At 42.6% G+C, this 12,887-nt stretch overlaps 1 protein-coding gene across 3 annotated transcripts; it reads right to left on the bottom strand.

Moving 5' to 3' along the window:
• Positions 1-855: 855 nt before the first annotated feature.
• On the bottom strand, positions 856-7,389 carry LOC109549193 (zinc finger protein 396-like). 3 transcript variants are annotated; one of them, XM_073790653.1, is made up of 5 exons: positions 6,820-7,198; positions 4,621-5,111; positions 4,206-4,350; positions 2,959-3,300; positions 856-2,245 (listed from the first exon to the last, which is right to left on the bottom strand). In XM_073790653.1, exons 2-5 carry the CDS (start codon positions 5,038-5,040, stop codon positions 2,184-2,186), a joined length of 969 nt encoding a protein of 322 aa, XP_073646754.1. In that variant the 5' UTR covers positions 5,041-5,111; positions 6,820-7,198; the 3' UTR covers positions 856-2,183. The 3 variants fall into 3 exon arrangements, with proteins under 3 accessions (XP_073646754.1, XP_033693551.1, XP_073646753.1); XM_033837660.2 differs by lacking the exon at positions 6,820-7,198 and adding an exon at positions 7,296-7,389 and having other exon boundaries at positions 856-3,300; XM_073790652.1 differs by having other exon boundaries at positions 856-3,300; positions 6,820-7,121.
• Between the last annotated feature and the right edge of the window lie 5,498 nt (positions 7,390-12,887).

Genomic DNA, 12,887 nt, shown 5'->3' on the forward strand with positions numbered 1-12,887 from the left:
CTCAGTGTGGTTCCCAATCCCCATCTGCCCTGCTGCTTTCCCTCTAGGAGTTGAAAACACTGGCTTTACTAGACACACCTGCAACAAGGAAACATAAGCAGAATTTTGCTAGGGTTTCTTGGAAAGCTTTCCCTTTTCCTAGTAGAGGACATGGCCATGGCTGGAGTCCCTCTTCCTCTCTTACTTGACCCCAAATGCCATTCCCAGAGCTGAGACAGCTCTCTTGCATATCTGAGAAAATAAGTATGAAGGAAAGGCCCAAAGAAGTGCAGAGACAGCAGCCAGACAAGTCATTGTTCAGCTGCCGATTGACAGCCAGCAGCAACTCGCCTCCAGATTTCTGGTTGCAAAGTCTAATTTGTTTAAGCCACCAAAGGTGGATTTTGTATCCAGAAGCATTCCTGATACAGGAAGTTTCAAGGACAGTGACAAACATCTGACCTGGTCTCTGAAGAGAATGGGAGAAAAAGAGGGAACATAGGATTAGAGATAATAATAAAGGCTCAGATGAAGTGAAATTCATTTAAAAAACACCAATTTCATTTTGGAGTATTTACTATCTGTGGAAATTAATGAGTTTGATGGGGTGCTAATATGCTAATTTTATCAAGGTTATACCAAGTCACATTAATTCTCCAGTTAGATAAACTAGCACCTTCTACTTATTAGGAGACCTGTGTAAGTGCAAGATAACTTAGAGTACTCAGCGACACCCTTTAAAGATTTGTTATTCTAAGATGATATGATTCACATCACTGTCTGGTGGAGAAGTTCAGATTATTCACACTGAAGACAATGTAATCTTGCAAAGTTTATGGCAGAAGCAAGTGAAGAAAGACGCTTCCCTCAGAATACTTGATTTAGATTCTGTCATTTTATTCACATAGTACCCAAAAAACTCTTTCCATGATTAAGCAGTAATTCACAATACATGTATCTTTTGAGGCATTTGCTGCTTTAACAGATGGCTTGTTCCTCTCTTTAATTACAAAAAGAATGAGACCCCAATAAAAAGACTCCTACATTTTTAATAAATGAAAATGTACAAAACTCAATACTTATTCATATTTACTAGAGCTACAAAGTATAATCACTATCAGAAAATTCTAAAATTAAAATTTGTATTCTCCTCTCCCCTTACTAATCTAATATTTATCAATATTCCAACTAAGCAGAGCATGTAATCCCACATTTGTCTCAGGAGTTACTCCAAGCACTAGATATGACTGGATTTTCTGATAATGAAATGTTTACCCTTCATGAGGTACAAAGTTCACCATGAGGCCTATCCTCCCTTCTCCTTCTAAGGACTTTCATTTCTCATGGTTGCCTCCATATTGGGTAACGGTGGCACCATGGGAGACACGACAATCCATGTATTCTTGTAATACATACAGAGTTTTATTAAGAATCCCTGGAAAGGGGGACATTATGTTATATATTGTCAGAATACTTAAAAAAAATACCAGTCATTTACTTTTTAAACAAGAGAATCTGATTGAATTAAATGTGGGTTAAACTCAATGGACTCTTTAAATTGAACTTTAGTGATTTTCTCATTTGCACAAGAGTATCAAAATCCAAGGTCTTAACATCATGATAAATTGTCTAGAAACTCATTTACTAAGAATGCATAAGACCCTGAAAAGGTTGTCCTGGGATGCCTGAAACATGTTCACAGATGATTTATGCCAGAACAGAGGCCATGAAGAACTCTGAAGGATAGTCACCAGCTGTTAAGGGTTCCCATTTCCAGGTAAGTACAGTTCTCCATTATGTGCTGCACTTACCAGGTAACATCAGTCTCATTTGGACAGTCTTTTCTTCATCTTCCTTATTACTTTATGTTAAGGTGATCATCAACTTTATATAAGCACCCACAGATAACTGTTCATTATTAGAACACTCATCATATTTAGGCCACTTCCTAAAGACACGTAGAGCAAATCTTAATGCTTTCACTGAGATATTTCCAATATAAATTGTAAAGGAGATAATTTTTTTTTCCTACACAGGAAATTACTTAGTATCATCAACAGTATGTATAGATGATATTATACATCAACTAAACCTCAATTTTAAAAATTGAAACAAAACAGTATGTAGGTTCTCAGGTTTTTGTAAGAGACGAGTAAAGTCCCTTTACTCACCTGCTTCCTAACAATGACCCTGGACATTTCAGCTTAGGTCTTGAGGTACATATTCTTTTGGGTCTCCTCAATCTTATTCTCATATTTTGAATCTGGTAACAGAAAATAAAACAGGAAATTTATTATATTTTATTATTATTATTTTTGGCCACGCCACGTGACTTGGAGGATATTAGTTCCCTGATGAGGGACTGAATCCAGGCCTGCAGCAGTGAAAGTGTGGAGTCCTAACCACTGGACTGCCAGAGAATTTCCAGGAAATTTTTTTAAAAAACTGATTTAATCTTTGGTCTAGTAACTCCAATGTGCAAATAATGAAATGGAGAATACCCACTTATATACTAACTCACACACTCCTTCTCAACAGGGAAAATGTACTTGTCTAAAAAGGAACATACTAGTTCATTATTTGTGTTAATAATGGAAACAGTAGAACATGTCTGAGAGTATCTTTTCAAGAGTTGCACTAGGGATGGAAATCCGATTTAAGCTTTAGAATCTCAATCGTCTGAACTGACACTGTACAGAAAAGCAAACAATGCTGACAGAAAATATTCTACATTCTCTCCTGTGGCTTTTACAACCTTTCAAAGGAAATTGGTGCCCACTGAAACTACCGATTTATGCTAAAGGAGTATTGGTGCCTTGTGTCTGCTCCCCTGTTGAAAAAGTTCTCAATAAATGGTTTGACTCCCTCACAGCACTGATGGGACTTTCTCTCTAGTATGTTTTTTCCTATGTCTGAAAAGATTCGAGCTCTGACTAAAGGCTTTCCCACAATCATGACATTTGAAGGGTTTCTCCCCAGTGTGGGTTCTTCGATGTTGAATCAGGATTGCACTTCGGCTGAAAGCCTTTGCACACACGTCACATGTATAAGGTTTCTCTCCACTGTGGATCCTCTGATGTAGATTAAGGGCTGAGCTCTGAGTAAAGACTTTCCCACATTCATTACACTTGTGTTGTTTTTTTCGAGTACGGTTTCCCTGTCTTCTTTCAAACTTTCTATCTTGTTCACAGGTTCCTCTAAATGTGAAACTCTGGGAAGCATTCATTTGAAGAGTGTTAGAAACTTTGTGATGCAGTTCTTTGCCTGAAGAAGTCTTTCGCCTTGAAGCTGATTTCACATTTATAGTTCCGGTGTCTCTATCTGAAATAATACATGGAAAAGCAAATGTAACCAGTTCTCTGTCCAGAAGGAAGGAAAACGAAATAGAATGATCCAAATGAAATATATATAGACTATTTTTTAGCTGGCATGTTTGAAATATAGCATCACAATGTGGAGGATGGAGAGGGTAAGGCAGAAAACACTGAGAAGATCAAAAGGTGAAAGAGATTTATATACTGATGAGGTGGGCAACTATAAACATGAAAAGCTCTAAAAAAAAAAAAGATGAAAAGCTCTGTGCAAAAGGTAGAATGGTGGGTAGGGGTAAAAAGATACATTAGAAACTGAGGAAAGTCTGGAAGAAAAGAAAGGGCCTAAGATGAGGAATTATTGGAGAAGCAGAGGAGCAACTGAAGGAGAGGAATTAAATGTGGTAGTGGGTAGCAATAAGCAAGATTTAGTACAAGAGTATCAATAAACAAAAGTTATAAAAATAAATGAATCAGTCTTTAGACCGTGACCTTGGGGGTCCCTCAAAAGGGCCTCAGGGACTGCCTGATGGCGGAAGAGGTGGGACGACACTGCTTGTTCCTGCTTTAGTCAGAGTAGCTGTGTTTTCATCTGTTTAATATATTGCAACTCCGCATAAAATTTCATTGAGAAGAGGGCCATGCTGCTTAAAAAAAGGTTTGAAAATCCGGATGGAGATGATGTCAAGGATTCAAAAATCTGAACGATATTATAAGAATCTCTGAGAAGGAAATGAGGACAAAATACTGAGAAAGTGCACTGGCAGGATATATAATGGTGGAAGTTCCCACAGGAACAGGAGGCAGGAGGGGAGATTGGAGACCTCTTACAGAAAGCAGCCTAGATGTGTGTGATGGGTGGGCTGAGAGGCCACCTTCCCACCCCCCAACCATGACCTGAACCCTGCCCCTCACCATTTTGTCTTAAGGTGTGATGCTCCTTCGATGCCCACTGCAGTTGCTTTTTTGTGGGCTTAAGCTGGCTACGTGGTGTCTCCTGAGTGATTTCACAAGTTGATAGCTTCTTTGCAAGCATGTCCTCATTTCGTCCAAGAGAGACCTAGAAACAGTTTGGTACTAACTGAGGCTGAAGAAGGGAATCAGGTTGGAACTTGAAGATAAAATAACAGAGAAGAAACTATCCTGGGACACAGGAAAAGGGAGGAAAAAGGCAGAGGCGCATTCTGTTTTCTGGCACAGCTGGGAGTCCACTCACCACACTCTACATTTAGTTGTGCTGAGTGGGAGTACAATTTGGGAGCTCTAACCCCAGTGATGTGCCAGAGCTCCTGACTCAGCCTTGTCCCTCATGCCCACAGCCCCTTCTCACCTGTTCAGCCGCCCTGTCATGCTCTTTCTCCAGCTCCTCCAGCATCACCACGGCTTCCTCTCCACTCTCTGGTCGGTTCTCTTCAAACCAGGCCTGCAGCTCCTCAGGCAACATGGCCAGGAACTGCTCCAGCACCAGCAGCTCCAGGATCTGCTCCTTGCTATGCACCTCTGGCCTCAGCCACTGACAGCACAGCTCGCGGAGCCGGCTCAGAGCCTCCCGGGGCCCAGATGACTCTTGGTAGTCAAACTGCCTGAACCGCTGGCGGTAGGTCTCTGAGCTGTAGTAGCTGCTCCAGTGGCGGCTGGAGACCATATTAGAGGCCTGCCCTCCCTCTTCCACCTTCATTACCAGAATGCAGTCAGGGTCCCCTGAAGTTTGTGGAAGGAGTTTTGATGTCTCTCTCAATTTTGCAGACATTTGGACTAGGAATAGCTCAGAACTGCTGGGCTTTAATCTTCAAGAAGGTGAAACTCTCCTTATGGACACTCCTAAATATGATTAAAGAGACAAGTGGAAACAAGACAGAGACAAATGCTTCTTAGAAGGATACAACTAAGATTAGAAACATAAAGACTGTACAGAAAGTGCTGCCCTTAATCTTAACATAAACCATGCTTTCAAAGAACACTTCCTTCTCTAAGAGAATCAAAGAGCTCAGAGGCATTAATTTATATACATGAGTAATTTGCAATTTATTCTGAAAATCATGCACGTGAGGCTGACTAAATATCACAATAAGAGTTCAGCTAGTGTTGCAGAGGAGCTCCTGGAGAACAGAAATAAGGGAAGGCTGAGGAAAGTTATGACTCTGGGTCAGCCTCGAAGAGCCAGTTAATTTTTTCTAGACTGCTGCAAGGAGCTCTAAGGAACAGTCTCACGAGAGAAGTACTTTTGCATAGATTTTTTTTTCGATGCTTACTAATTTTTAAAACAATATTACTTTGGCATTAAAGGGACCATTCAAAAGAAAAAAGCATATTCCTCCATCTTAATGTATTTCCATTTTTTCATGTCCATGTCTACTGCTCATCTGTGACATCCATATTATTTACTTAATTATCTCTTTACTGTAGAATATTTAGGCTGTTTCTAATTTTTACTATTATAAACAATGCTAGGAAGCACATTTTCAGAAAATATACTATTTTTCTCCTTTCAAATTATTTCCTTCAAAGATGTCCCAAGGACTTGACTTACTGGGGTCAAAGCAAAAGGGACAAATATCTTGCTATGTATTATCAAATAGATTATAGAAAACGCTGTATCAAATCACAGTGTCACCAGCAACATAGTGATGTATGGGGGCAACAATTTCTCCAAGTATCGCTAGCTTGTTAGCAGGAAGGGGGTGGGAAGACGTTTTCCTTAGTAGCATTTTAGTATATGTATCACTAGTAACTGACAGCTAATTTAAACTGTTATATGTGCCCCTATTTTTCCTCTCTACCATTTTTTTCCCCACTTCACCGAGAACTCTTCTAGGCACTGAAGATATGGCGGTGACCCGAACAAAGCCTGCGGCTGCATAAAGCTTATATTCTAGCCCGGGAAAGACAAGGTTACCAAATAAATGACACAACTTTATACAGTGCTCCACAACTGAAACGCAGAGAATTTACTATGTGCTAAGCACTCGTTTAGGGATCTTAATAAATATAAACTCATTTAAATCCCCACAAAAGCCCTGTAAGGTTCTTTTCATCCCCACGTTGAGGAACCCGCCAGGGCAAGCTCAGGTAACGAGACCAAAGGCAAAGGAGCAGGGCTGGGGTCTGAGTTCAGGCCATCCACACCTTCTACGGTGCTGCGCGGTCCAGAGCCGGTGGCCGGGGTCCCAGCGCAAAGAAAGGCAGCAGACCCATGTGATCCTGAGCCGAATCTGGGATCGAGACCGGAGCGACAGGTGGGGTTTGAGGCCACGTGTCTGGAGCCGTCTAAGGGAGTTACACAGAGGGCCCCTAAGCTAAAGCATCCTCTGGAAGTCGCAGGAGTGGCCACCGGGACGCACTTTGCGTCTCCCGCACCAGGAGCGGAGTCTGTGCCGGGTCCACAATTGCTCTCAGTTCCACGCAAGAGACCAAACCCCCAACACCGCGCGAGGGTCCGTATCGAACCCGGTCCCTGGAGGAGAGGTTTCGCCCAGAGTCCCAGATCCGGGGGTCTTTCCCAAGGGGATCGACTCTCCCTTGGAAATACCTCCTCTGCTGAGCCTGCTCCCGACGGTCCCGGGACACCTTCCTCCACCACACGGCGCCGCTCCCGGACGGGGACCCGACTCCGCGAGACCACACGAGGAGAATGGGCGCGGGGGGAGGGTGCGCGGGAGGTCAGGTAAGCGCGCGGAGGGTGATGGGAGGAGGTCGGCTTCGGGGGCGGGGGTCAGGCGCCGCAGGGTACCCGGACAAGGAGAGGGGGTGCACGCACACGTTGTAAGAGGCCAGGAGGTGCGGGGACGAGGTGGAGGCCGCGGGGAAGCGCCGGGGGCGTGAGGAAGAGGTAGCCGGGGTGGGGGCGGGGAGGGGTATGAAGAGGGGGTGCGCGGGCGCGTGCTAGTAGTGGTGGTGGGGCTCCCGTGAGGTGGCCCCAGGCCGGCGGCCATCCCTTCCCCATCCCCCCGTGTGCCGGTCGCTTCTCCCAGAGACCTAGCAGAGCGAAGAGACCTCAACTCTCACCTCCGGCCTAGGAAGGACGACCCCGCGTTTTGGGGGAGAAGCCGGGGAAGCGCCCAACAGGACGCTGCTTCCGGTCCTCGCGGCGGGTGGGGGGGGCGGGGCTCGGGATGCCGGAGACGTTGCCATGGAGACGAGCCGAGGCCCGCGCCTCAGGCTTCCAGAGAGGTAGCTCTTGGACTGCGGGGAAGAGCGAAATACCGACGGATGGGAATCCAGCTGCTTGGGATCCCCGTTCAAAGAAACCAGCATTATTTTTCTCAGAGTACTTTTACTTACATTATTTCGTTTACTCTTTCGATAAGCCAGTACGGTTATCCCCATTTTACAGGGAATAAACCCAAAGTTTCTGTGACTTGGCCAAGGTCACGGAGGAGACTCCCGGGCTTTCCACCGCTACGCACAACTTTCTGTAATACCATCTGCGCTCCTGAGGCTGGCTACGCTCCAAGTATCGTCGTAAGAAATGTGTTTGACCCTCCCATCCTCACCCCATGTTTTCACGAGAACCTAATGGCCCTTGAAAAGGTGTGAACCCGCGCACGCACATATTTTGGCACTAATATATACATATATATGTCCTCAGATAATCTTGAGTAAATTTAAAAATAAATTTGAGGCTAACTGAGCTACAAGGCCACAGCCCCACATATTGGCTCCCTCCTCCACCCACTTTCCCTAGGGACTCTTGGAAATATAGAGGGAAGTAGGGAATCAGGGAGAGGACAGCAATGCTTGAAAATTAATAAACGACAATAAGAAGAAAAAAACCCTTTTGGTATGAGCAAACAAATAAAAAAGAAAGGTATATTAGTAATGAAGTCTGAAGGGATGAGAGAAAAGGCTGGTTTACTCAGTCTATGCCAGACCTAGGGGATTAGTGGAGAAACTTGCATCTTAATTAACCTACAGTGGTATTAAATTTGAAGAATTTATTTTTTTAAAGAAATTCTTGCTTCTACAGCGGTATTTCATGGGATAAGATTTTTTGTTAATTGCTAACACATAGCAAGACAACCCAAAATTGTACAAGGGAATATATTTATGGTGATGGTGGGTAGGTTAAATGACTCAAGGCAATGAGGAATCTGAAACAGATCCTCAAGGGCAATCTTGGCAGTGGTGTGAAGTCATAGAAGGTGGTTTAAGGAGAAAATGGGCAGCAGTCAAAAGCTGCAAGGAGAATAAGGAACTGTGAAAAGCCATGTGATTTGGCAGGAAGTCAGAGGTGAGTACATCAGCTAGGATTCTACCAGATAGCTGGACCCAAGAACCTAAAGTTTCTTTTAAAAAAGGGAGGCTTCTGGGCTTCCCTGGTGGCGCAGTGGTTAAGAATCCGCCTGCCAATGCAGGGGACATGCGTTTGAGCCCTGGTCCAGGAAGATCCCACGTGCCACGGAGCAACTAAGCCCGTGCGCCACACTACTGAGCCTGCGCTCTAGAGCCCGCGAGCCACAACTACTGAGCCTGTGTGCCACAACTACTGAAGCCTGTGCTCCTAGAGCTCCACAACAAGAGAAACCACCACAGTGAGAAGCCTGCGCATCGCAATGAAGAGTAGCGCCTGATCGCCGCAACTAGAGAAAGTGAGCGTGCAGCAACGAAGACCCAACGCAGCCAAAAAAAAGAAAAGAAAAAATAAAGGGAGCAAATGTAAAAGATTGGTTGTAATAAATAGTTCACAGTAAGCTTGATAAAGGGCAGGCTTTTGTTTTTATTTTTTTAATGTTTGGGTGGAAAGCAATTAACAGGAACAAGCTCCTAGTAGAGCAAGCATCTAGCTGTATACCAGATGCATGGTAAACACTGGGAATTCAGATCTGAGGTACAGATTCTTTTTTTTTTTTTTTTTATTTGGCTGCGTCTTAGTTGTTAGTCTTAGTTGCAGGCATGCGGGATCTTCGTTGCGTCATGCAGGCTTCTCTCTAGTTGTGGCTCGCAGGCTCCAGAGTATGCGGGCTCAGTAGTTGTGGTGCTCCGGGTTAGTTGCCCCGTGGCATGTGGGACCTTAGTTCCCTGACCAGAGATCGAACCCACGTCCCCTGCATTGGAAGGTGGATTCTTAACCACTGGACCACCAGGGAAGTCCTGAGATACATATTCTTGCTCTTTAGGAACTGATAGACTACTTAAGAAGAAGAGTATATAAACTGACTATTCCAAACAAAGTGGCAGATGTTCAGATGGAGCTACCTACAGGATGCTACAAAAGCATAAAGAAAGGGAGGTGTTGGGGAGAGCTGAGTGTTGATACATTTCAGACTGAGGGACCAGAGCAGAAAGTTTACATTTGTTGGATTGAAGGATGTCAAAACATGAGTGGCTGAGGATGAGGGTGAAGAAGTAAGCAGGGGTCTAGTTTTGAAAGATTTGGCAGGCCAAGTAAAAGGCTGTGAACTAAAATTTGAAGCAGGGTCTTGAGCGACTGGCTCAAGCATATCTGCAATTCAGATAAAATTCTGATGGCAATGTGAAAGATGGGTTTGAGTGGAGACCAAACTAAAGGTAGGGTGACCAGCTCTGAAGCTATTTCAAGGTTCCAGGCTGCAACTGACGGAGGTCTGAACTAGTGGAGGCAGATTCAGGGAATATTTGGGAGGCTGGTGTTTGTTGGATGGTAGGCTGACCATTGGATGGATAGTGCATCATTAAAGAAGTTTAAAAAAGAAAAACAGTATGAGTAGGTTTGACAGTGGCTTATGTGGACTTTTGAGGGGAGTTTTCGGTAGCCTGAATCTGAGTCTGAATGAGATGAAAGCAATACCATACAATCAAACAACACAAAATTGGACACTTTGTGAGATTATGTGAAAGTAAATATCAAATGTGCTCTATATCTGAATGCTTCTCCTGTATATTAACCTCCTTGTAAATTTTTTCTTTTTTTTTTTTTCCCTGCGTGGCGCAGCTTGCGGGATCTTAGTTCCCTAACCAGGGATTGAACCCACGCCCTTGGCAGTGAAAGCTTTGAGCCCTAACCACTGGACTGCCAGGGAATTCCCTCCCTGTAAATTTTATAAGATACTTATAAACACAGTGAAGGAAGAGGGCAATTACTTTATTTACTTTTTAATTTTTTAATTTTATATTATTTATTTTTGTATACAGCAGGTCCTTATTAGTCATCAATTTTATACACATCAGTGTATACATGTCAATCCCAATTGCCCAGTTCATCACACCACCACCCCCCACCGCTTTCCCCCCTTGGTGGCCATACATTTGTTCTCTACATCTGTGTCTCAATTTCTGCCCTGCAAACCAGTTCATCTGTACCATTTTTCTAGGTTCCACATATATACGTTAATATACGATATTTGTTTTTCTCTTTCTGACTTACTTCACTCTGTATGACAGTCTCTAGATCCATCCACGTCTCTACAAATGACCCAGTTTTGTTCCTTTTGATGGCTGAGTAATATTCCATTGTATATATGTACCACATCATCTTTATCCATTTGTCTGTCGATGGGCATTTAGATTGCTTCCATGACCTGGCTATTGTAAATATTGCTGCAATGAATATTGGGGTGCATGTGTCTTTTTGAATTATGGTTTTCTCTGGGTATATGCCCAATAGTGGGATTGCTGGATCATATGGTAATTCAATTTTTAGTTTTTTAAGGAACCTCCATACTGTTCTCCATAGTGGCTGTCTGTATCAATTTACATTCCCACCAACAGTGCAAGAGGGTTCCCTTTTCTCCACACCCTCTCCAGCATTTGTTGTTTGTAGATTTTCTGATGATGCCCATTCTAACTGGTGTGAGGTGATACCTCATTGTAGTTTTGATTTGCATTTCTCTAATAATTAGTGATGTTGAGCAGCTTTTCATGTACTTCTTGGCCATCTGTATGTCTTTGGAGAAATGTCTATTTAGGTCTTCTGCCCATTTTTGGATTGGGTTGTTTGTTTCTTTAATATTGAGCTGCATGAGCTGTTTATATATTTTAGAGATTAATCCTTTGTCCATTGATTCATTTGCAAATATTTTCTCCCATTCTGAGGGTTGTCTTTTCATCTTGTTTATGGTTTCCTTTGCTGTGCAAAAGCTTTGAAGTTTCATTAGTTCCCATTTGTTTATTTTTGTTTTTATTTCCATTACTGCAGGAGGTGGATCAAAAAAGATCTTGCTGTGATTTATGTCAAAGAGTGTTCTTCCTATGTTTTCCTCTAAGAATTTTATAGTGTCCGGCCTTACATTTAGGTCTCGAATCCATTTTGAGTTTATTTTTGTGTATGGTGTTAGGGAGTGTTCTAATTTCATTCTTTTACATGTAGCTGTCCAGTTTTCCCAGCACCACTTATTGAAGAGGCTGTCTTTTCTCCATTGTATATCTTTGCCTCCTTTGTCATAGATTAGTTGACTATAGGTGTGTGGGTTTATCTCTGGGCTTTCTATCTATCCATTGATCTATGTTTATGTTTTTGTGTCAGTACCATATTGTCTTGATTACTGTAGCTTTGTAGTATAGTCTGAAGTCAGGGAGCCTGATTCCTCCAGCTCCTTTTTTTTTCCCTCAAGACCGCTTTGGCTATTCGGGGTCTTTTGTGTCTCCATACAAATTTTAAGATTTTTTGTTCTAGTTCCATACAAAATGCCATTGGTAATTTGATAGGGATTGCATTGAATCTGTAGATTGCTTTAGGTAGTATAGTCATTTTCACAATATTGATTCTTCCAATCCAAGAACATGGTATATCTCTCCATCTGTTGGTATCATCTTTAATTTCTTTCATCAGTGTCTTATAGTTTTCTGCATACAGGTCTTTTGTCTCCCTAGGTAGGTTTATTCCTAGGTATTTTATTCTTTTTGTTGCAATGGTAAATGGGAGTATTTCCTTAAATTTTCTTTCAGATTTTTCATCATTAGTGTATAGGAATGCAAAGGATTTCTGTGCATTAATTTTGTATCCTGCAACTTTACCAAATTCATTGATTAGCTCTAATAGTGTTCTGGTGGCATCTTTAGGATTCTCTATGTATAGTATCATGTCATCTGCAAACAGTGACACTTTTACTTCTTCTTTTCCAATTTGTATTCCTTTTATTTCTTTTTCTTCTCTGATTGCCGAAATGACATTATAGAGACGTTCACTCCTCAACTTTCTATTCACGTTCCTCACGACATTCCTCATCCCAGCATATTTGCTTTCCACCTAGTTAAAGGCTTTTAGTGGTGTGGCTCTGTTTCCACCTGTGCATAGAACCATTTTTTTCCTTGCCCAGGGTATGTGAAGCAGATGTGTTAGAGACAAGCTGCCATATTTCTATAAGGATAATAGGTTAGAAAGTCAAGAAATTTAGCTTTAGAAATAAAAAGCAATTTGCCTGCAATTGAACTACAGTTTCCAGAGAGTGGTGGATAGAGTGTGTGTAGCAAGTCCAAGTGTGGATACACACTGAATGGCTATGAGAGTTTGGATGTGTCCCTTTGTGGAAGATACGAATTAGGGAAACAACTAAGGAAGATACGAATTAGGGAAACAACTAAGATACAAGTTAGGGAAACAACTAAGGAGGCATCCCAAACTGAGTTCATGTTATTCCCCTTATACCCTCAACTGGCCCCGCTCCCCCAATTCCTTGCTTT

Source organism: Tursiops truncatus, chromosome 13 (assembly GCF_011762595.2).
Source record: "Tursiops truncatus isolate mTurTru1 chromosome 13, mTurTru1.mat.Y, whole genome shotgun sequence".
Taxonomy (NCBI): domain Eukaryota; kingdom Metazoa; phylum Chordata; class Mammalia; order Artiodactyla; family Delphinidae; genus Tursiops; species Tursiops truncatus.